Here is a 19,113-nt window from a genome sequence, read left to right as displayed (position 1 = left end):
ATGCATGATGCTGGAATCGGCAGTCCGTTGGAGTAGGCCAAAACCCATTCGCCTGCTCGTCGCCCGAGGCGGCGTGGAGCCAACGGCAGTGCATTGGATTGGCTATTGAACTACCTTAGGTATTCATTCTGCTTCCGCCGTCTTGGCACCCACGGGATCCTGTAGGTATGGCGACGGCCCTCGACAATGTCAATCGTAACCCGTCGACGAGGTCAAAAGACGGGACGATTGGGGCAATTATAGCCCTATCCCCATTGGCACCTTCCTGTTTCTCTCTGTCTTGGCCGCTTTGAAATTCTCTCAAGTGACTTTCTGAATGCGACGGAAAATAAGGGTCGGTTAGGACTTAGGATACCTAAGCCGCCTTAAACGCCTTCCGTGTCCCTCGGGCGTAATTGCGTACAGTCTCAACCTTGTCGCGGTTAATCGCCCTAGGCATTTTGCAGAGAAGGTGCCCCCATGTTTCCTCGTGTCTGACAGTTTTTGATGCGGATGGTTGATTCGCCCGGCTTGTGGTTGCGGACCGCGGTACTGGCAATATTATCAAACAAGTCGGAGCCGGACAGCACCGGGCCAGAGACGAGGTTGGAGGAAGTGACTTTGAACCGTGCGGCTTTTCGGTCTGAAAAGTTGGCTTAGATCTAATTACAAATTTTCTACTTCGTCGTTCTCTCAATTAGAATTGGCACCTTACCTCAGCTATAATTACCTAATTGCCTTAGGTAGTTACCTAAATGTCAACACCTTCCAGGTTTCTGTTTTTGTGTGCAAATTACGGCTATTAAGTACTGTGTCGTCGACTTCCTTGAGTCAAAGCGCAGAAATCGCCTGTCAAATAAACTTTCAGGCCTGTGCTTTCTTTCGGCTCTTTCCTTCTCCATCTTCTCTACAGAATCATGGTCGCCATGGCCTTTTTTTTGCTAGCCCCACAATTTGATCCAATTATCGTCATCTACTAAGAAAAGGAGGGTCCTGAAGCCCTCCCAAACCAAGCTAAGGTTGATTTGGCTTTTAGATTCTTGAGCACGTAGTTAAGTTGGGTTTAGGCACAGCATGGAGGGTTTCATCATAACCTCGCAACTGTGGCGCCGAAGGTTTGGACGGGCGATACTTTTTCTCGTGCCACTGCCTCGTTCCATGCATCATTTCCGGCACGCTCCCAAACCCTGTTTCGGGCAATATTTAAGGTTTAATTAACTAGCCGATTGGCAGCCTGGGAATCCACTTCCGCTGCAGGAAAGAGACAAGAGACAATTGCAAAGCCTTCCTTGTTAAACCCCTTTTCATAATCTTATTAGGAGTCTTCAGACGGAGTATCGATTACTTGCATTCCAATCCCGGTCCCCCCTGCGTCGAACGTTGGCCCTACTTCGAAGCCTTTGCCATTTTTGGCCCAAAAGGATCCGCTGCCGGGACCCCGGCCGCCTGCATGCCATTGGCTTACGGTGGGTGTCGTAGCAACGCGCAGGGATCAGCACGTTTCCCGCTGGGCTTGGGGCGGGGCACGGGACAAGACGCGACCGCAACTCTGGAAATCTTGGGCCTCTTTGCGGCCCATGCCTCGCCCAAAAAAGTCCAAACGAACAAACCTGAGGACCGAGCGCATCATTGGCTTTCTTCTAGTGTATGCGACCCGACCCAGATTTCCCTCGCAGCTGGTCTCGGTCAACGTCCCGAGTGCTACGTATTGTTTTTTTGTTTTTTTTTACCTTTGCTTGTTTCGTCAGCAGCCCGAATACCTACTACCGAGCCGGGTTTTCTGTTTTCTACATGCGCGCGCCTGTCCCCGGCTGGTGCTGCCATGCGACGGGGTCGTGACTGACAGCGCGCGCGACTCGATCCGAATGCACATGCACCTCGCTGCTTGACCCCGCGACAGCAAGCCGCGCGACACTAAACCTGCGACCGCTCTACTCACAATGGACGAAGACGAAAGCCTCCAAAGCCCGCAGTCGCGGCCATCGATAGCCCATCAGGTCATCCGAAAAGTGCCAGGGAGCTTTGATGACGATGTCATTTCTCCGCTCAAGGAGAACTTTGGCGATGTCCGCCCACCCCCACCCCCTGTCTCGAATGCGCCAGCCCTCAAACCCGAGAACATACCGCCGCTGCATCCGCCCGCCCCTGCCATGCCCGAGAGCAGCTACCTCGAGGGCCCGAGTCTCGAACTTAGGCATTCAGACTCCCAGGCCGAGATCGCTGTTCGACAACACCTCCAAGACATCGAGTCGAGCTTCTCAGCCCCCCTCTCGCCTATCCCGGCTTCCAGAAATGGAGTCGACGACACCTTCCTCTTCGACTCTCCCACAAAGAAGCAGACAGCCCGAGCTTTGCCCCTGCCGCCCCTCCCCCCTAGCGACGCCAACGAGTCACAGGACGAGTCACAGGACGAGTCACAGATGTTTCCAATTCTGAGGCATACGCCGCCCACTCCCGCACATATCAACAACGACTACCATTTCTCCGACCGAGAAAACGAACAGATCAGGGTGGAGCCCGGCAATGGAACATCGTCATTAGAGGCGTTTTCGTCTTCGCCAACAGCTGCCGCTGCTGCAAGGACTATCTCGCGCGCCGTGTCCCAGGCAAGTCGAGGCGTGGATGGGGCCGAAGGGAGGCAAGACCCCGACGATTCGGCGCACGACCTTTATCCTCAGCACGACCAGTCAGATCATGATCAATCCGACCTGGACCAGACAGACAGCCATGACGATCAGGACCAGGCAGGAGACCACTCTGAGAATTACCTTCCGCAGCCCGAGTACCCCCAAGGTGGCCATCCGGGACGGTTACGACACATGAGCTCCGACCAAAGTCTGCATCGGTTCTCTGTGGATGCAGGAAATACTCCTGGTCAGGCTCTCAAGATTGCCAGGCAACGTCCAAAATACCTGCGCAGCCGAAATGCCAGTCAGCGCTCCTCGGTCTCGTCTCTAATCACCGACCCCGAAAGCGATGTCACGGTCGGGCTGGGAACGGACTATGCGCTCCAATCTGGCGGCGCCGTCCCATCATTGGGAATGCCGCGGAGCTTGAGCAACATCTTGTCGCGGTCTATCAGCATGGGGAGCATGGCTAGTGGAATCGATGACCTCCATGACTACTCCGGGCCGGCCATAGGTCAGCTCGAGACCCTGGACGAAGTGGATCAGAACTCGTCTCCTCAGCGTCCGAGCCAGCGGGTCCAAAACGACGATATGCTGCAAACCCCCAAAGCCAAGCGCAACTCAACTGCTCTCGCCGCGCCCACCGACACCGTCATCGCCCGCCATGTGCGAGAAGTGCAAGTTCCTGAGTCTCTAGCTAGAGAATATAAGAGCAAGGGAGGCCTCGTAACTCCACGGAAACCCCACGACTTTAATAGCGTCGCGGGTCTTGGCACCTCGACTGGAACGAGCCGCCATGGAGGCAAGAGCTTGACCCTGAAGGAGCAGAGCAGCACCATCGAACGCCTGAGCAAGGAGAATTTTGACCTCAAGCTCAAGGTTATGTTCCTGAGCGACCGCCTGGACAAGCTCTCTGAAGAAGGTATTAAGGAAATGATCTCAGAGAACGTCGAGCTCAAAACGGGCCTGGCAGTGTTGCAGAGGGACAATAAGATGCTGCGTCGGCGTGTCAAGGAGCTCGAAAAGCAAATGAAGGATGACGACCAGCGCCCCGGGACTGCACGTAGTGTCTTGTCCGACGATGATCAGAGCGCTGCGTACTACCAAGAGAGTCAGGAGCGCGAAGAGGAGCTGATATATCTGAGGGAGCAGATGGAAGAGTACGTTACTGAGATTGAGAGGTTGAGAGCCGACAACATGGCCAAAGAAGCCGAGAAGCGCCGCATGGCCGAGGTCGTCCGGACGCTTGGGGAAAAGACTGGCGAGAGAATAGGCGAGAGTCTCGGCCGACAAGAAGAAGCGGACGTTTGGAAGGATCTTCTCGAGCAAGAGACTGCCAGGAGAGAGCAGGGCGACGAAGACAACCGCCGCCTCCGCGACGAAGTCTTTCGCCTGAAGCAGGAACTCGCGGCGCAGTCGGCCGGGAGTGCACTAAACCACACCACAAACATCTATAACATCACCAAGAAGCGAGACCGTGCCATGTCTCCAAGTCGACCGATGACGGCTTTCTCCAACGAATTAGATGCCAGTGGAGCGCTGAGCGCAGGCAGCACATTGGTCGAGGATCTTCGCCGGGAGAGCGATCAGCTGCGCCACGAGAATGCCGAGCTGCGACGCGAAGTGGGTGCCCAAACGTCGATGCTTACCTCGCGGAACCGCGAGAAGGAGCGGCTGTACCAAGAAATCGAAGATCTGAAGATGGCGCAACGCCGGGGCGGGCCAGCACCTTCCACGATAGATAGCATCTTGGAACGGTCAGCATCCCGCGCAGGGGCTCATGAGCGGTCGCAGTCTCGAGCAAGTGGCGGGACACGAGCCACCGGGACCGCACTGGAAGAGCCGGAGCGCGAGGAGTTGGAAAACAAGCTAGCCGATCTGCGCGACAAGAACAACGAGCTCAAGCTGCAGAACCAGGACCTGCAGCGAGAGCTAGACGCCTGCATGGAGGACTTTGAGGTTGCGGTCGGAGCCAAAAAGGAAGCCGAGGAGCTGGTTGCCGCGCTTCAGGAGGATCTCGACACCGCCATGAACGACCTAATGGCACTCCAAGCGGAGAGAGACGAGGCCTTGCAGGAGCATGCCAACTTGGAGACCGAGTTTGAGGCTCTGCGCAAGGAAGCACAGGAGGAGATTGACGCACTCGAGGGCGAAGGAGATCAGCGCAACGCCGAAATAGAGCGTCTTCAACTCGACTTGAGTGACAGGACCGAGAACTTTAGCGCACTACAAGAAGAGATGCGCAAGATGAGCGACGCGCTTGTGCGGCTCGAGGATGAGCAGGAAACCAAGCTCCGAAGGATCCAACAGCTCGAGCAAGAGCTTGGAGACGCCAACAGGGAGCTGGAGGATCTCGAGACCAAGCTCTTGGAGGCCAACGACAAAGCTAATCGACTGTCGGTGCAACAGGAATCCAGCCAGGGCGAAATTGCGTTCCTGCGCGAGGAGCAAGAAGGCGACAAGATCCGCATCGGGGACCTCGAGGCCGCGCTCGCTAATGCCGAGCAGACCATTCGCGAGGAGAAGGATCGCGCCCGGGAGCTTGAGCAACGTCTCGCCACCGAGAGGCGGCAGCGCGAAATCGTCGCGAACCGGGAGAAGGAAGACGTCCAGCAGTTCGTCAACGAACTCAATAGGGAGGCGTCGGCGGCCAAGGATGAGGCTAGGCGGCTGCGCAAAAACCTCACAAGTAGAGAGGTCGAGGCGACGGAGTGGAAAGAGAGGCTCATTGAACTGGAGAACAACTTGCGCGAGGCTCTGGGAGACTTGAACGGAACGAGGTCAAGTCTTTTGAAGGCAAGTCTGCCGAGGCTTTTGTGTGCCTGCGAAAAGCTTACTGACCCCCCCTTTTCCCTACAGTCAATCGCCAAACTCCAGCGCGACCTGGAGAACACGGTGCGCGATCTCGACGCCACCAAAAACTCTCTTATGGAGAAGGATCGCATCATCAAACAGCGCGACGCCCTTCTCGAATCGCATGCTCTCGAGTCTCGCAAAATGGCCGAGATGCTCGACAAAGAGCGGCAGGCGCACCGCAACTCCAAACACCAGTTTGAGACCTTCCAGAAGACGCACCAGCACGTCACCAGGACCGTCAGCTCCCAGGATGCACGCATCCTCGAGCTCGAGGCGGCCAAGGCCCAAGACAAGAAGCGTCTCGCCCAGCTCGAGGCCAGCTTCAAGGATCAGCTCACTGAGCGCAACAATCTTCTGCTTGTGCTTTGGACCCGTCTTTCGTCGCTTTGCGGCTCCGACTGGGCCCACGACAACAGCCTCATCAACGGCCGTGCGCTACCTAGCCTTGAGGCTGTGGCGACCATGCTGCCAGGGTTCAGCAAGAACTTGTTGGCCGCGGTGAAGACCATAGAGACCATGGTAGGCGGGTTCCAAGGCAAGATCAAGAGCGTGGAGAAGGACCTGTGGCGAGAGTACCAGACGCTCGAGAGTCATCTGGACATGCGCACCAAGAAGCTAGATCGGCTCGAGGCCATCATGCGCAACAGCATCGCGACCGGGACTCTCAGTAACGGACCCAGCGAGGCGCAGCAGCGACTTGTGCGGCTGGAAGACGCCTACCGCCAGCTCAAAGTCGAGAACCACACACTCCGCACCGCCGCCGAAGTCCGCGCGAGAGCCGCCTACGCCGCCACCGGCGATCCGAACGGCCTCATCCCTGACAACTCGTCGGCCGGCGGCGGCAGCCCCAGTCCCTCAGTTCCCACAGGCCCCAAGGCTAAAGACCGCACAAGCCGGATACCAAAGACGGGCGCCTCCAGCCGCGGAAGCAGCAACTACTCGCTAGGCCGCTCCAGCACCATGACTACCGGCCGTGCGACAAGCAGCCACCGCGTCAATCTCGCAGCCGACGAGCTCATGGGGCTCATAGGCCAAGAAGCGGAAGATGATGAGAAGGAGCAATTGCAGCAGCAGCAGCAGCAGCAGCAGCAGCAGCAGCAGCAGCAGCAGCAGCAACAGCAACAACAGAGTGCCAACGGTAGTGCTAGTAGTAGCGGAGCTAACATGGACAATAAGTGGATGCTCCGCCTGCGCGACCTCGAATACAAGCTCAAGGCGGAGCGCGAGGCGCGTCTCCTCGACCGCGGCGAAGCTATGAAGCGCATTAACGCCAGCGAAAGTGAGAACAATCTGCTCCGCGACAACCTCGAGCGCGAGAAGAGGCGGCAGGGCCGATCATAGATGGTCGCAACTGCTGCCGGTGCCGAGAGACACCGCGCCGGGGCTGAAGGGGGCGGGAGCGGCATCAAGACGCGTGTCTTCAGGTGGTTGGGCCTTGGCGACGGGCCTTGGTCGTCCAAGAAGAGTGCTCGTCCGCCCTCTCCCGAGGGTGCTGGAGAGGCCAATGCCAATATTGCTACTGCCCGAGCTGTTGAGCCTCGTTGATCGGAGCGGTGCATTTTACCTTTTTCTTCGCCACATTTGTCTTTTTTCTCCAACATGTTTTCGTTTTTTATCTTCTTCTCTCTTTCTCTTCGCTTCTTCGAACGGCAACTGCACGGCGGTGGGAAGGGACACATACCTGTCTTGCTGCATGCAATACCGTGAACCAACAACTCGTATCAGTAGTTGTAAGTTTTTGTATTTTTGTTTTCGGCCTTGATGTCGCTTGTTTTCCTTAGTTTTGGTTTTTAGTTGGCGAAGCTGGTTGATCGGTCAAGGCGCGGTGGGATGGCGGCGGTTGGTTGGTTGGTTGGGCTATCATTGATAGAATAGGGAGATTTAGGGATCTCGTCTTGGTTTTTGGTTTCTTCCACTTTTTTTTGGGTTCGGCATCGATTATGCGTTCTTCTATCTTTCTGGCCCCTTTCTTGCGTCTTCTTGCTATAGCCATGATGTGACACGTGCCTTCTCTCCTTGTCTGTTTGTTTGTGTCTTGTTCCCTTGTCTTGTCTGCCTGCCTATCTGGGCTCTACACTTACGGTTGGTTGTCTTGGTCGTGGTTGTCTTGGCCGTGGTTGTCTCGGCCGTTTTACTGCTGGCGTGCGTGATTGTTTGTTTGCCTGTCCCTTTCCTTGCTCTTCGGTGTAACGTGTACTGTACTTAAGATCATCAAAGCATTGCTGTTGGAATTTGTATTTCTAAGTTGTTGCTCCAAGATACCTTCCTTTGCACCGTTGCAGACAGTCTATCCTCAGGTGATCCTATACCTGGTTTCCTACAGTTTTCTTTACACAGACGTTTCTGCCCGCAGCCAAAGGCTCATGACGAGAAGTTCAAGTCTACTGCAAGTAACAATATATTCTTGTTCAATTTACTCGTTAATAACTCAAGGTAATAGTCCAAGGTTAGTAGTTCTGCGATGAATAGCGACGTAAGGCAAATGTAAATCGAGAAGATAATTCACTTTGGATGAAAGAATTGAAGAACTGCGACGAAAGAAAAAGGGAAGCAAAAAGCAATAGGAGCTTAGTCCTTCTGTAAGAGAGGGTGAGAGGCAAAAAGAAAGGGTTCTCTCTCCCGCCGGGAATTGAACCCGGGTCCCGAGCGAAATCATCTCTTTCAAAGTGACAAGCTCATATACTGACCACTATACTACGGAAGAATGTAAATACTCGAGCAGATGTGTGGCACCTGCCGTAGATTCTCGAAGGAAGCCAGGCTGCCGGAGCGACCGCGGATTGAACGCGGGGCCTTCTGTAGGAAGCAACTTCGTAAAAGATGCGAAATAGAAATCATACTACTAGACTATCGCCCCGTAGCTGGTTGTGCCTTTTGATGGGGTGGACCTCGCGAGCGAGGCCTGATATAGCTCGATGGAGACGGATGGGTTAGATGTTGATACTGCGAGATTGGATATGCAGTGTGGAAGCCGGGTTGTCCTTGTTGCAACACGTGGGACCCATATATGGGTGACAGCTTCTCATAGCTCAGGTGTTTCCACACATACATATGTCCGGTTGCCATCGATAGAGCACATACCCTCATACAATTACTTTGTATCTCAAGGCTTTATATGCCGGGGAACCAACCCGGAGTCTAGCAACACCTGGGAGTACAACCTGTAAGTTATATCAATATCCCTTGTTAACTAGGGACTTTGCCCCAACTCGAAAGATTGACGTACATAGCCAGTAAAAGCAAATAACAGTCATGCTCTTGGGCTGCTACAAGATGACACCGATGCTATAGCCGTGTGTATCTGGATGCAGGCTTGTATAATAAGTAGTTGTCGTGCAACTAAGAAAAAGTCTCTCCACTTCCCAAAAGGACCGCATATTCGCTGGGCACAAGCACACAGGAGATGGTTACACCGAGCAGCCCAGAGGCGGTGTCGCCAAGTGTGGACAGGTGGTTTCCTGGTTTTGTGGCCAAAAAGGCTGCTGCACTGGTAGGGGGCACAGCCAGTCGACTCTCGGGCCTGCGGAGCATTTGGTGCGGGGGACGTGGAGCCTTTGGTTGACTCTAAAACGACGAGCTGTTGTGTTGCACGATTGTTGCGCGATTGTTGCACGCATGGCCTCTGCCTGTGCGGAGACAAATCGGAGCTGGCGACTGGACCGACGCGAGCGATTTAAGTTTATTTATCGCGCTGGCCACTTGATGACTGCATGAACGTTTCATGACCGGAGCCACTATTCTCGTTGGCCAATATGGAACCGTGACACCCACCCATCCGCCGCTGCTTGGGAGTGAGCAGATTGCCGATTGGCGGGTGTCAGCACATGCGGTGTGGTGGTGCAGACAGGCTCAACGTTCAACAGCTTCGCCCCCGCCTGCCAAACGAACGTGGCACGAGGAGAACTATGGGGTTGGTGCGGCCCGAGGTTTCAGAAGATCTGGTGGGGAGCGAGCCCGAACCCATCACAAGTGTCCGTCAATCGAGAGAAACCCAATAAGCCGGAGGACTCCGTACCTTAAATACAAGACCACCAGCGGGCCGCAGGGAGCGCGACTCAGGCCGGTCGGCCAGACGGGGAGTGGCTTCCTCTTCGTGCCTGCTAGGTTGAAGGATTGGTAGAAGGATCAACGCACGTTGTGCGGATTACACGTGTCGTGTCCTCCAGCATGAAACCAACTCGTCCAGCGCCGCCGTCCATGTTTGTTCACTTCTCGAGAGAGGGCCAATGCTTGTCGCTTTTCACCGGTGCCGCTTCCTTACCCAAACCCGGGAACGAAGAGGTGGGCCAGGAGGTTGGCAGCGTGGCTGGCAGTTCAAATCGGGCTTAAGACTGGCACTAAGCTTGGTAGAGAGTTGGCCCAGCAAGCGGGGCGGAAGCGTTGTTGTGCAACGATGCCTTGCTGCTGCCCATGGAGAATATTCAGAGATGGCTGTCTTCAAGATTCTCGGCCACGATGCCAGCATGCTGCGATCGTGGTGTTGACACAGCATTTCTTGGAGATCTCGTGCGGGCAGTTGCCAAGGATCCTTGGAGGAGATCTGGGAAGGCGGTGTGCACGCATACCGACAATGTGGGGAAGGAGGGGGGGGAGACGAAGATGCGTCGAAAAGGGGCAGAACAGGAAAGACACTAATTAATCCTATCTTGAAGACAGGAGCTGGCTCTAATTGGCTAGCCCAGAAAAGAGTTGCAACCCGACACTTTGATGTGGTAGTACAGGATATCTACAGGAATACTTGCTCGCGATAATGTTCTTGCTTTAGCTGTTTGTGGATGTGAACACTATTCCATTTCGCTTTCCAAAATGTGAATAGTCAATATTATCTTTAAGCATCGGGATCTGCCGACGCGTTACATGGGACGAAAGTCCGCTGGAGCTCGAGGTATCCAGGACAGGGAAGAGACCCCTGACCCTGAAGACAGCAATTAACAGGGCAATCGCCGCATGTATCTGGCGGATTGGAGGCTGCCATTTATCTGCCACCCCCGCTATAGCGGCTAGTGGTTTCAATACCTCAAGGCCGGGAGCTTCTCTTCTCTTACCTGGGCCGTAGCTCGGCGCAACTTCCATGGAGAAAGGGGGCTCGTGGGTGTCGATATTGCGCTTCATGACTGGCACGGGCCTCCGCCCTGGCAGCAAATGTGGCGTGTTGATCGCAAAATATACAAAAATATCCAAGACATGCAGCAACGAACTGCCAACCCCACGCGTGCAAAACGGCCCTCTCCATTCAGCGTACAGATCAATTTTTCCAGTGGTCACTCGACGAGATTGCAACAATTGTTGGTCGGAGTCAATCACATTATTGCCTGACTTGATGTATAGGGGAAATGAAAAAGGAACTTTTCGGATTGAATGCCTAGGTGACCGACTATAGTAAATATTTTCATTCCTTTGTGGTTTCGCATGACTGATTATTCGACTGCAAAGAAGCAGGGGAAGACGCGACTTTTTCCATTTGTTCCCGCCCAGGCGGACGGACCACGAGCTAACGCACCTCAGCGCTGGCGCAATTCAACCAGCAGTTCGTTCAGGGGGGCTGACCCACTTGAGGTTTAGGAGCAAGGAGCAAACTCATCTTTCAACTTTCTAACCGCCGACCTTTTTTTCCTCGTCAGGGTCAACAATCGCCGAATCCCGCGTGAGTGCAGACACGATAGAGGAATCGGCCGATTACGACACTGCCATATCAATCCCAAAGGACAATTTGCATCCTTGAGCCGAATCACAGACTTGACTAGACGAGCCTCCCGAAGGAAGCCTGGGCACGGACGGCACCCCCTCACCCCAAACGGCCACCAGCAGCTGCCACCTGCCCAATAACTCGAACCTAGGCCCCAGACGCACCCTCTTTACACGTGTGCCGAGCCACACGTTAATAATTATTACGCGCCGAGCTGCCGCTGGAACGCCGCCATTGATGCTCGCCGACTTTTGTGGCTTTGCCCCATCGATACACTTGCCTTTGCACAAGAAATCGTTTGGGACAAGTTGTGCACGCCGTCACTGGGCCATCTGCTTGACTTTCTGTGGATGGAGCCAACGGGCCCCTGCTGGCTTGTGTCACACAGCGATTAGCTTGGCCGAGAGCAGTGGCCAGCCAGTTAGTTAGTCGTCTGCGTCCTGCCCTCTGCCTCATCCAGCCTGTTCCTTCCCGTCCGGCAAGAGCCACCGCCCGCGACGATGCAATCGTCGGACACGACTCGCAGACCTGGGTCGCGGCGCAAGCCTGAACTCAACATCAACACATCGGCGGCGCCGCCAAAGACAAGCAGGGACCGGGACGCCATTCCGCAGACGCCTCCCGGTCGATTGCCGCCCACGTCGTCAAAAGCAAAGGCTGCTGCATCGGCATCTGCACCTGGGGGCCGGGCGCTTAGGGCCCCGACATCAACGAGGGACGCCGACATGGAAACATTTCTCGAAAGCCTCACCCCCGTTCGCACACCCGTTCTCGACGTCTCAGGTAAAGACGCGGCCCGACCAGAACAGCCCCGCCCAAATAACCACCGCGATTCGCACGATCTCTCCCTGCCGCCCCGTCAAGTTACGAGGGACTCGTTGGTCGCCAACATGCTTCTCTCTCTCGACCAGTTCTCCATGGGCCAGACAAGCGGCGGCCCCTTCGGCGCCCCGAGGCCCGACTTCGACGACCCGCCCATCTATCCGGCCGCGTTCGGCAATGACGACGGGCGAACAATGTCATTCAACTCGAGGTCGGGCCGACCCAACAATGGCCACACCTACTCATACAGTTCAGACCTCGAGGGCGCAGATGATGCGAGCCGAATATCCTCGCGAGGACGCCGCAGTAATAGTAGCTCTGCCTTCCAGTCGAGTCTAGGCCGCATTAATAGTGTGCGCGAGACGACAAGCCACCAACGGGGCATACCCGAGACCCCGAAGCAGCTCCATTCTAGGGGCGGGAAGGGAAGCAAGAGCAGCAGTACGAATAGCATCGATGCGGGCTACGTCCAGGTCCTCAGCAGCCAGCGTTGGGCTCGCGGGTTTGGCGGAAGATCGTCGAGTTTCGACGCAGAAGAGCCGCGCACAGAGCCACGGCTGGTGCCCGCACCACCCTCGCAGGCACAGGCGCAGGGCCAGTCGCGCTCGCCATGGCACATCGAATTCTCCAATTCCTTTTTTAGCAACGACGGCTACGATGCTGCGCCTACGCCCAACATCCCGGCAGGCCCCCGGAGGCTGGCAACGGTCCCGTCCCTTCCGGTCTTGCCTCCGCCCGAGCCCAAGATCGACACCAAGTCGTCAGTGTTAGATCGCCGTCGCAGTACCAGGTCGTCGAGGAGTGCAACAGTTGGACGGAAGGCCGAGTCAAAGTTTAGCAGCGGGGGCGATGTCCCACCTGTCCCCCAGCTTGATCTCGAGTCAGCGCCTGCGCCACACGTCGGCTATGAAAAGTCCAAGGAAGCGGCAACCCCGACATCCGGGACAACACAACAAAAGGAGAAACCTGGCTTTTTCAGGCGCATGTTTGGCTCATCCAAGACAAACCAATCAAGCGTGTCATCGTCTGCGCAGGCGTCGTCTTCGTCCGTTGACATGTCTGGGCCAAGGTCGCACCAATTTGCGTCCCAAGCCAAGTCGTCGGCCCCGCCGTCGCGCGAGTCACACACGTCCGCCACACACACCTTACAGAAGAAGACCTCGTCGTTCTTTCGGCGGCGGAAAGTGTCAATTACAGACTCGGAGCAACCGCCCATACCCGCCGTACCAGCGTTGCCGACGGCTAAGCTCCCTCTCGATAGGGTAGCGGCGCTCTCGGCCAAATCCGAGCCGAGTCCCATAACGAGTCTCCGGCGGGCAATGGATCCCTTCTTACAAGAAGGCTCAGCCACTGCCGATGCTCTGACCCCAACCGACGGCCCACTGCCTTCGTTGGAGGCCTTTCCTTCGGCCGCCCCCCCCGAAGCGACACGCTCTCCCGAAGATGACAGTGCAGAAGTTGAACGCCGGAGGAACGTCAGAGGCTTCTCGCCAGACTATGAGCCGAGCCCACGGGCTGTGATTCGCTCAGTCGACACCAACTGGGTCGATGATCCAGATGCTACTGGTCCGCCCCAAATACGGACGCCAACCGGCCAGTTCCCAGGACATCCTGCAAACTCTCCGCCCAAGTCTTTCCTGCAGGACAATAGCGATAGCGAGGATAGTCCACCGCGGCCGCAGAAGCCCGCCCCTCTAGCGAGAAACGACAGGAGTCTCAAGCCTGGGACGGATCTTGACAAGAGAACAAGGTCACCTTCGCCTACTGTCTTCAAAGCAAAGAGCGTCCCGAATCTTGGTCGATCGCGGGAAGAGCAGAGACTTCCCCCGCGAGCGGATCCCAAGTCTTACCCAGCCCCTCACTATGCTAGCGACCGGAATGCGACCAATCTTGGCCTGCCTATTGAGGGCATCATGTCCGATGGGAGCCATGCCGACTCTGCCGAGACCATGTTCAAGCACGCCCCCAGCCTGCCCAGTTTGAGGATCGACAGCGCCGAACCGAGTCCCTCGGGTTTTGGCACCAACGAGTCCATCAACCAGTCCTCCAAGTCCTTTGATGAACCGGACTTTGTGGTTGGTGACCCCACGGAAGACGAACGTCAAAAGGCGCAAAAGATGTTTGAGGGGAGCGAGGAATTCATCCAGAAGGAGAAGGCAGCGGCCTGGATGGGCGAAGAAGGCATTGTCCGGCAGCGAACTTTGCGGGCTTATATGGATCTCTTTGACTTTGAAGGACAGAGCATTGTTGCCAGCCTTCGGCAAGTCTGCCACCGCTTGCTGTTGCGAGCAGAGACGCAGCAAGTCGATCGAATCCTTGTTGCCTTCACGAGGAGGTGGTGTGAATGCAATCCCAACCACGGCTTCAGGGCCGAAGGTAAGACGAGGCGCGAGCCCATCATAATGCAGACACTGGCTAAAATGCCCGCAGACATCATTCACACCATTTGCTATTCGATCATTCTCCTGAACACGGATCTCCACATGGCTGACATCGAACACAAAATGACACGGAGCCAATTCATCAAGAACACAATGACCACCATCAGACACTCTCTTCAAGAGGTATCGCCTGGAGCTTTTGACCGGCCAAGCATTCTTCCTGGGAGGGGCTCGAGCCTCGGGGTTGACGGGGACCCACGCACATCTGGAGACCACGATCGACATAATAGTTTTAGGTCGTCGTTTAAGCCTCCACCGCGTCCCGGATCGGCGCTCGGCACTGCCTTGGACCAGATTAGTGGTGATGGTTGTGGCCCTCTTGTCAAGGCACCTTTCGAAGGGTCGCTCCGAGGCTGGGAGTCGCAGGTTGAGATCGTCTTGAAGGATATCTACGCGTCTATTCGCGATGACCGCCTCCCACTGTTTGGCGCCGAGGCGGCCCCCCACTTTCCGCCTACTCCGGGTGGACTTACAGTCATGGGCATGCTCAAGCGGAGCCCCAGCGTCCTTAGCAAGGCGCCATCCGAGAGTGTTGCATCTATCCGGGGCAGGATTCCTGAGACGGCAAAAACAAACGCCCCGAGGTGGGGTTCGAAGAGCCGCTCGAGGCCTCGGGGTCCTCCCAACGGGTTCTCATCAAGCCGGACCAGCTTCGATGATAACAACTCTATATGGAGCCCAACCGAGTCATCGGCTACCTGGAGCAAGGCATCGCTCGGGCGCACCCACACTTCCATGTCCATGGACTCGTTCGGTTCTTCGTATCCCCGAGGAGAATTCCAGCAGTCTATCGGCTTCGCCAACGCCCTCAGCCAGGCAATCATTCGCGAGGATAACACCTTTGACGCCAGTGCCCCGTCTACAAAGGGAGAAGATCTGAAGCCCGAGCAATTACTGGATGACGAGTCACTTGAATTGGCTGGCCCCCCGTGGGTCAAGGAGGGCATTGCTACGCACAAGCACCACCTCCATGGCGCTGACAGGAAGGCCAAAGACCGAACGTGGACCGAAGTGTTTGCCGTCGTCCAAAAGGGACAATTGAGCATGTTCTCTTTCTCCCCCAACAAGTCGATGCGCAGCAAGGGCCGCATGAGGGGCCTTCCAAAAGGCGCCGTTGTCGGTGGTGGTAACTGGCAGGAGAATGCCACTAATCTAGGCACCTTCTCGCTTCAGCAGACGCTCGCATCTTTCCTCCCCCCGCCTGGCTATTCCCGGGCGAGGCCGAATGTGTGGGCGCTCTCGCTGCCTTCTGGTGCAGTCCATCTGTTCCAGGTTGGCACCCCGGAGATCGCTAAAGAATTTGTGGCTACTGCCAACTACTGGAGCGCGCGGCTCAGCACGCATCCATTGGTTGGCGGCATCTCTAACGTCGAGTACGGATGGAGCGATGCCATAATAAACAATGCGCTGGTAACGGCGATAAACGAGAACGGGGGCGTGAACGCTGTTGGCAGACCCAGTACTGCGGTCGGCAGTATCAAGGGGCATTCGCGCCCCGGCAGCGGCGCTAATTCCACTGCGCTTGCGGCCGTCGTGAGCCGTTCGTCGATGCAGAGCCGCAGCAGCATGCGGAGCTCGAGCTTCGACTTTGGCCGCCCTGGTAGCGGCAGTAGCGGCGTCTTGGGCGGCATCGGCTCGGGGTCTCTGCCACGCCATGGCAAGCTACCCGGAGACAGGGTTCACATTGCCGAGTGGACGCCACCCACACTGAGCACGCGGGCTAGCAACGTTTCGGAGCACGACCAGCTAGGCTCGCTGCAAAGCTACGCCCGCAGTCTCGAAGCCGAACTTCAGGCGCACAATAGCCTACGCAGTCCCATGCTACTCGCCTTCACGCCACGGGGGAGTAATGCTGCCAAGGCTATGGCGAACTGGGAGCGCAGGAGCGAGTATCTCCTGCGCGAGATCGTCAAGTATACGACGTATATCGACAACCTACAGGCCGCCGAAGTTCGCAAGGCTGAGATATACCTGGAGCGGGAGCGCGAGACGCCGCGCGGTGCTGCTTCAGGCGAAGACGATATGGGGAGCGAGGTTCCGACTCCCAAAAAGGCAGTTGATGTCAGACAGGAGGAGAATGGAAGAGGCAACACCGACGAGGAAAACGACGACACTGTCACACTCGAAGCTGCCGCCGCCTAACTGCCGACCAATGAGAGGATGATTGACTCATGTACGACACGAATCTCTACTTTACTTGCTTTCTACTTTAATTCTTTCACGTCTCAAGTTGGCATATGCCGTGCGTTTGTTGAGAGGGGCGACTGGGCTCTGTTTAGCTTTTGACACAGCATGCACAGCGTCGGGGCATGGCGATGTCATATATATCTTGTTTTATTCCTTGTTACTGGTGTCGTTGTTGGTTTCTGTACTTGGCGTTGGCGAGGACGGGAGCGGATATGACAAAAGATGGCTTTTGGGGGCTAGGACGACGAATGACTTGGGCTTTTGCTATACCCTCGTTGTCTTTTCCCGCGTGAAGGGTTTTTCTTTCTTCCGGGTTCTATGGCCGTTTCTGAGGTAGTTCAGGCTGCTTTGTCTTTCAGAGCCTGTCTCTTTTAAGTATTGTAATTATTGCTTCTTCTTCTTCTTCTTTTTCTCCTTCTTCATGTGTCTCTATATTTGCCTTCTAGCCCGTGTGCGGACTGGCCGTGGCATTGTCTGGCAAATGTCTAGCTGGATGGCGATGCCTTGTAACTAATATCCATGTACAGAGTGTTTTGTTGATACCCAACTGAAGAATGGAAGATTTAAGACGGCAATGCTTTCACCAAGTAATAGCTGGGATATGTAACTGTGCTGTGATTACAATGTGTACCTAGTACTTGTCAAGGATAGTCCCGAACCCCGTTTGCTTGTTCCTGCCGTCGTATCAACGACGTTGGATGGGAATAGTAGCACAACAAAACAAGAGAAGCAACAGAGCAAAAAGGGAAAGAGACTAAACGCAAAAAAGAACACAGCACCAGGGATTCGCTGGTGGTCACCCACCCAGCTACTGGCCTGGCGGTCAGGGGCAGTGGGGCGGTCAGAGGCAGTGGGGCGGTCTGGGGCGGTCAGGGGCTTGTCGATGGGAGAGCGGACGGGATTCCGAATTTTCCACTACCTATGGCCATATGTGCTTGTTGTTCATGTTGTTGCTGTATACTAGGGGACGGGGTGGGATGTGGTGGGATGTCTCTGCACTCAGGGAGGGCGTGTGCTCGCCCAGTGACGCCACTGTCCTCGCGGTTTCTCCCTCCCCGTCCCTGTGGGGGTGTTTTGCGAGGCTAATCTCCTGCCCCTTTTTACGGTACTGAAGAGACTGCTTGGCCGGGGTCTCTCTGTGAACTAGTTAGGAGTATAGGGGCTAGCGGGCTGGTTACGCCGTAAAGTTCTTCTGTACTCTCTCCTCCAGTGAGCGCAGCAAGACGCCAGAGCGGGCCGGTTCTTATCCCGCTTGTACTTCGTCCATCTCTGGAACGTGGCATGGCAGGTTTATTGATTCGGCGATAATGGGAGTGAGTGAGCTGCTGCGAGGGGCAACCGCAGACTGATCATATAACCCGTCTCCTTCGTGGAAAAATCACGTGGTGTCTTCCCCTTAGATCGTCGTGTGCCTTTCATGATCTCGGCGGGGGCGGAGTCATGTTTCAACAACATGTCAGGCGGAGTAGGTAGGTAATTAGGTAGGTAGGAAGGTAGGACGTTGAGAAATTGGGGAGGCTAGGCGAGATATTCGTATTTTTGCTGCTTGAACTTGTCGATTCGTCGAGGGCATTTGATGAACCTCCAAGTTGGATCGCTCAGCAGCGAGTGGCTAATTCTTGTACCCCTCGATTTTAGAGCGACTGGGCAGAGCCATGGAGAGAGCTGCGAATAACCTCTTTAGGGAGTTCGAAACGGTCGTCGGGTAGGTATCTCTGTATTGTGGTTCACTGCCTCCATTTGTTCGCAAGCTTGATTGCGAGGCGTAGGTCGGCCGATCTGGTCAAAGATGTTGCCTCCAAGCTGTCGGGACTCTCTCTCTCGTGTTCTCTGGAGGATATTGCAGGGGGGCGCCTCTGTCTGGACAGTGGTAGTTATTCTGGAAGACGGGTGGTGTCAGCAGAGCTATGCTTCGTTAGGGGTGACGCGGGTGAGTGTGGTGCTATGGGGTAGTTCTGTAGACAAAAATTCGAGAAACCGAGAAAATATGAAGAGTGATGGTGCTTGTATCGGCCGAGATATCCCTAGCAGAACTTTGAATCATCTTTGAAGCAACGAATTTGAAAGAGAATCGGTTCCTGAGGAGGCGCTCTAGGTTTGATTTGATGCGGCAATGGCCCTGAGAAAGACATTGCGTTTAGGACAACGGTTTGGCAAATTATGGGCTGCTTACCGTAGGTACACTGTAATGTTTCAATGGAAGCGGAATTTGGGCCCCTGTAGAAATATACTAAAGGTCCGAAGTCGGTGTCTTCCAGCAATAAAGGGAGGTACCTAAAGCGTAATCGGCTTTGCTTGCCAAGCCGGCCATAGCAGACTGCCAAGACGAGAGAGCGCCGCTGCAGACAGCACCGAGCTTTGCACAGTCACTGACTTTGCCATTCGTCGTCTCCTTCCCTCTCGAAATCTCCCATATCCGACCACATTGCAGGCGGAAAATACAATCCACCTCCTTTACGGCCGCCTGCAGTTGCAGCAACCGTTTTACGAGTGAGAAGCTGAGAGTGAGAGCACC

At 55.5% G+C, this 19,113-nt stretch overlaps 2 protein-coding genes and 2 non-coding genes across 4 annotated transcripts, besides 2 other annotated features; 2 read left to right on the top strand and 2 right to left on the bottom strand.

Moving 5' to 3' along the window:
• The first annotated feature begins 1,581 nt into the window (after window positions 1-1,581).
• B0T26DRAFT_370511 (uncharacterized protein) lies at window positions 1,582-6,885 on the top strand. Its single transcript, XM_060434667.1, has 2 exons — window positions 1,582-5,402; window positions 5,466-6,885. The coding sequence occupies exons 1-2, from the start codon at window positions 1,920-1,922 to the stop codon at window positions 6,801-6,803; spliced, it is 4,821 nt and encodes a 1,606-aa protein (XP_060295080.1). The 5' UTR covers window positions 1,582-1,919; the 3' UTR covers window positions 6,804-6,885.
• A 1,191-nt stretch (window positions 6,886-8,076) lies between these two features.
• Window positions 8,077-8,166, bottom strand: B0T26DRAFT_t170. Its single transcript has one exon. It is a non-coding gene; the product is annotated as a tRNA-Asp (tRNA).
• A 61-nt stretch (window positions 8,167-8,227) lies between these two features.
• On the bottom strand, window positions 8,228-8,319 carry B0T26DRAFT_t169. The gene has a single exon. It is a non-coding gene; the product is annotated as a tRNA-Ala (tRNA).
• A 3,329-nt stretch (window positions 8,320-11,648) lies between these two features.
• B0T26DRAFT_678048 (uncharacterized protein) lies at window positions 11,649-16,553 on the top strand (the record flags this gene model as incomplete). Its single annotated transcript, XM_060440176.1, has 2 exons — window positions 11,649-14,346; window positions 14,401-16,553. The coding sequence occupies 2 exons, from the start codon at window positions 11,649-11,651 to the stop codon at window positions 16,551-16,553; spliced, it is 4,851 nt and encodes a 1,616-aa protein (XP_060295079.1).
• Window positions 16,554-17,321: 768 nt separating this feature from the next.
• Window positions 17,322-17,420: a sequence feature (Protein overlapping with rRNA (B0T26DRAFT_650702, KAK0713756.1) was converted to a misc_feature.).
• Window positions 17,421-17,445: 25 nt separating this feature from the next.
• Window positions 17,446-17,562: a sequence feature (Protein overlapping with rRNA (B0T26DRAFT_650702, KAK0713756.1) was converted to a misc_feature.).
• Window positions 17,563-19,113: the final 1,551 nt, after the last annotated feature.

Source organism: Lasiosphaeria miniovina (assembly GCF_030549165.1).
Source record: "Lasiosphaeria miniovina strain SMH2392-1A chromosome Unknown B0T26scaffold_5, whole genome shotgun sequence".
Lineage (NCBI taxonomy): Eukaryota > Fungi > Ascomycota > Sordariomycetes > Sordariales > Lasiosphaeriaceae > Lasiosphaeria > Lasiosphaeria miniovina.
This window is presented reverse-complemented; position numbering and strand designations above follow the sequence as displayed.

Coding starts and splice junctions, on each gene's coding strand:
- B0T26DRAFT_370511 (XM_060434667.1), top strand. CDS start 1,920: ATGGACGAAGACGAAAGCCTCCAAAGCCCGCAGTCGCGGCCATCGATA. Junction 5,403..5,465: donor CGAGGTCAAGTCTTTTGAAG/GCAAGTCTGCCG, acceptor TTTTCCCTACAG/TCAATCGCCAAACTCCAGCG.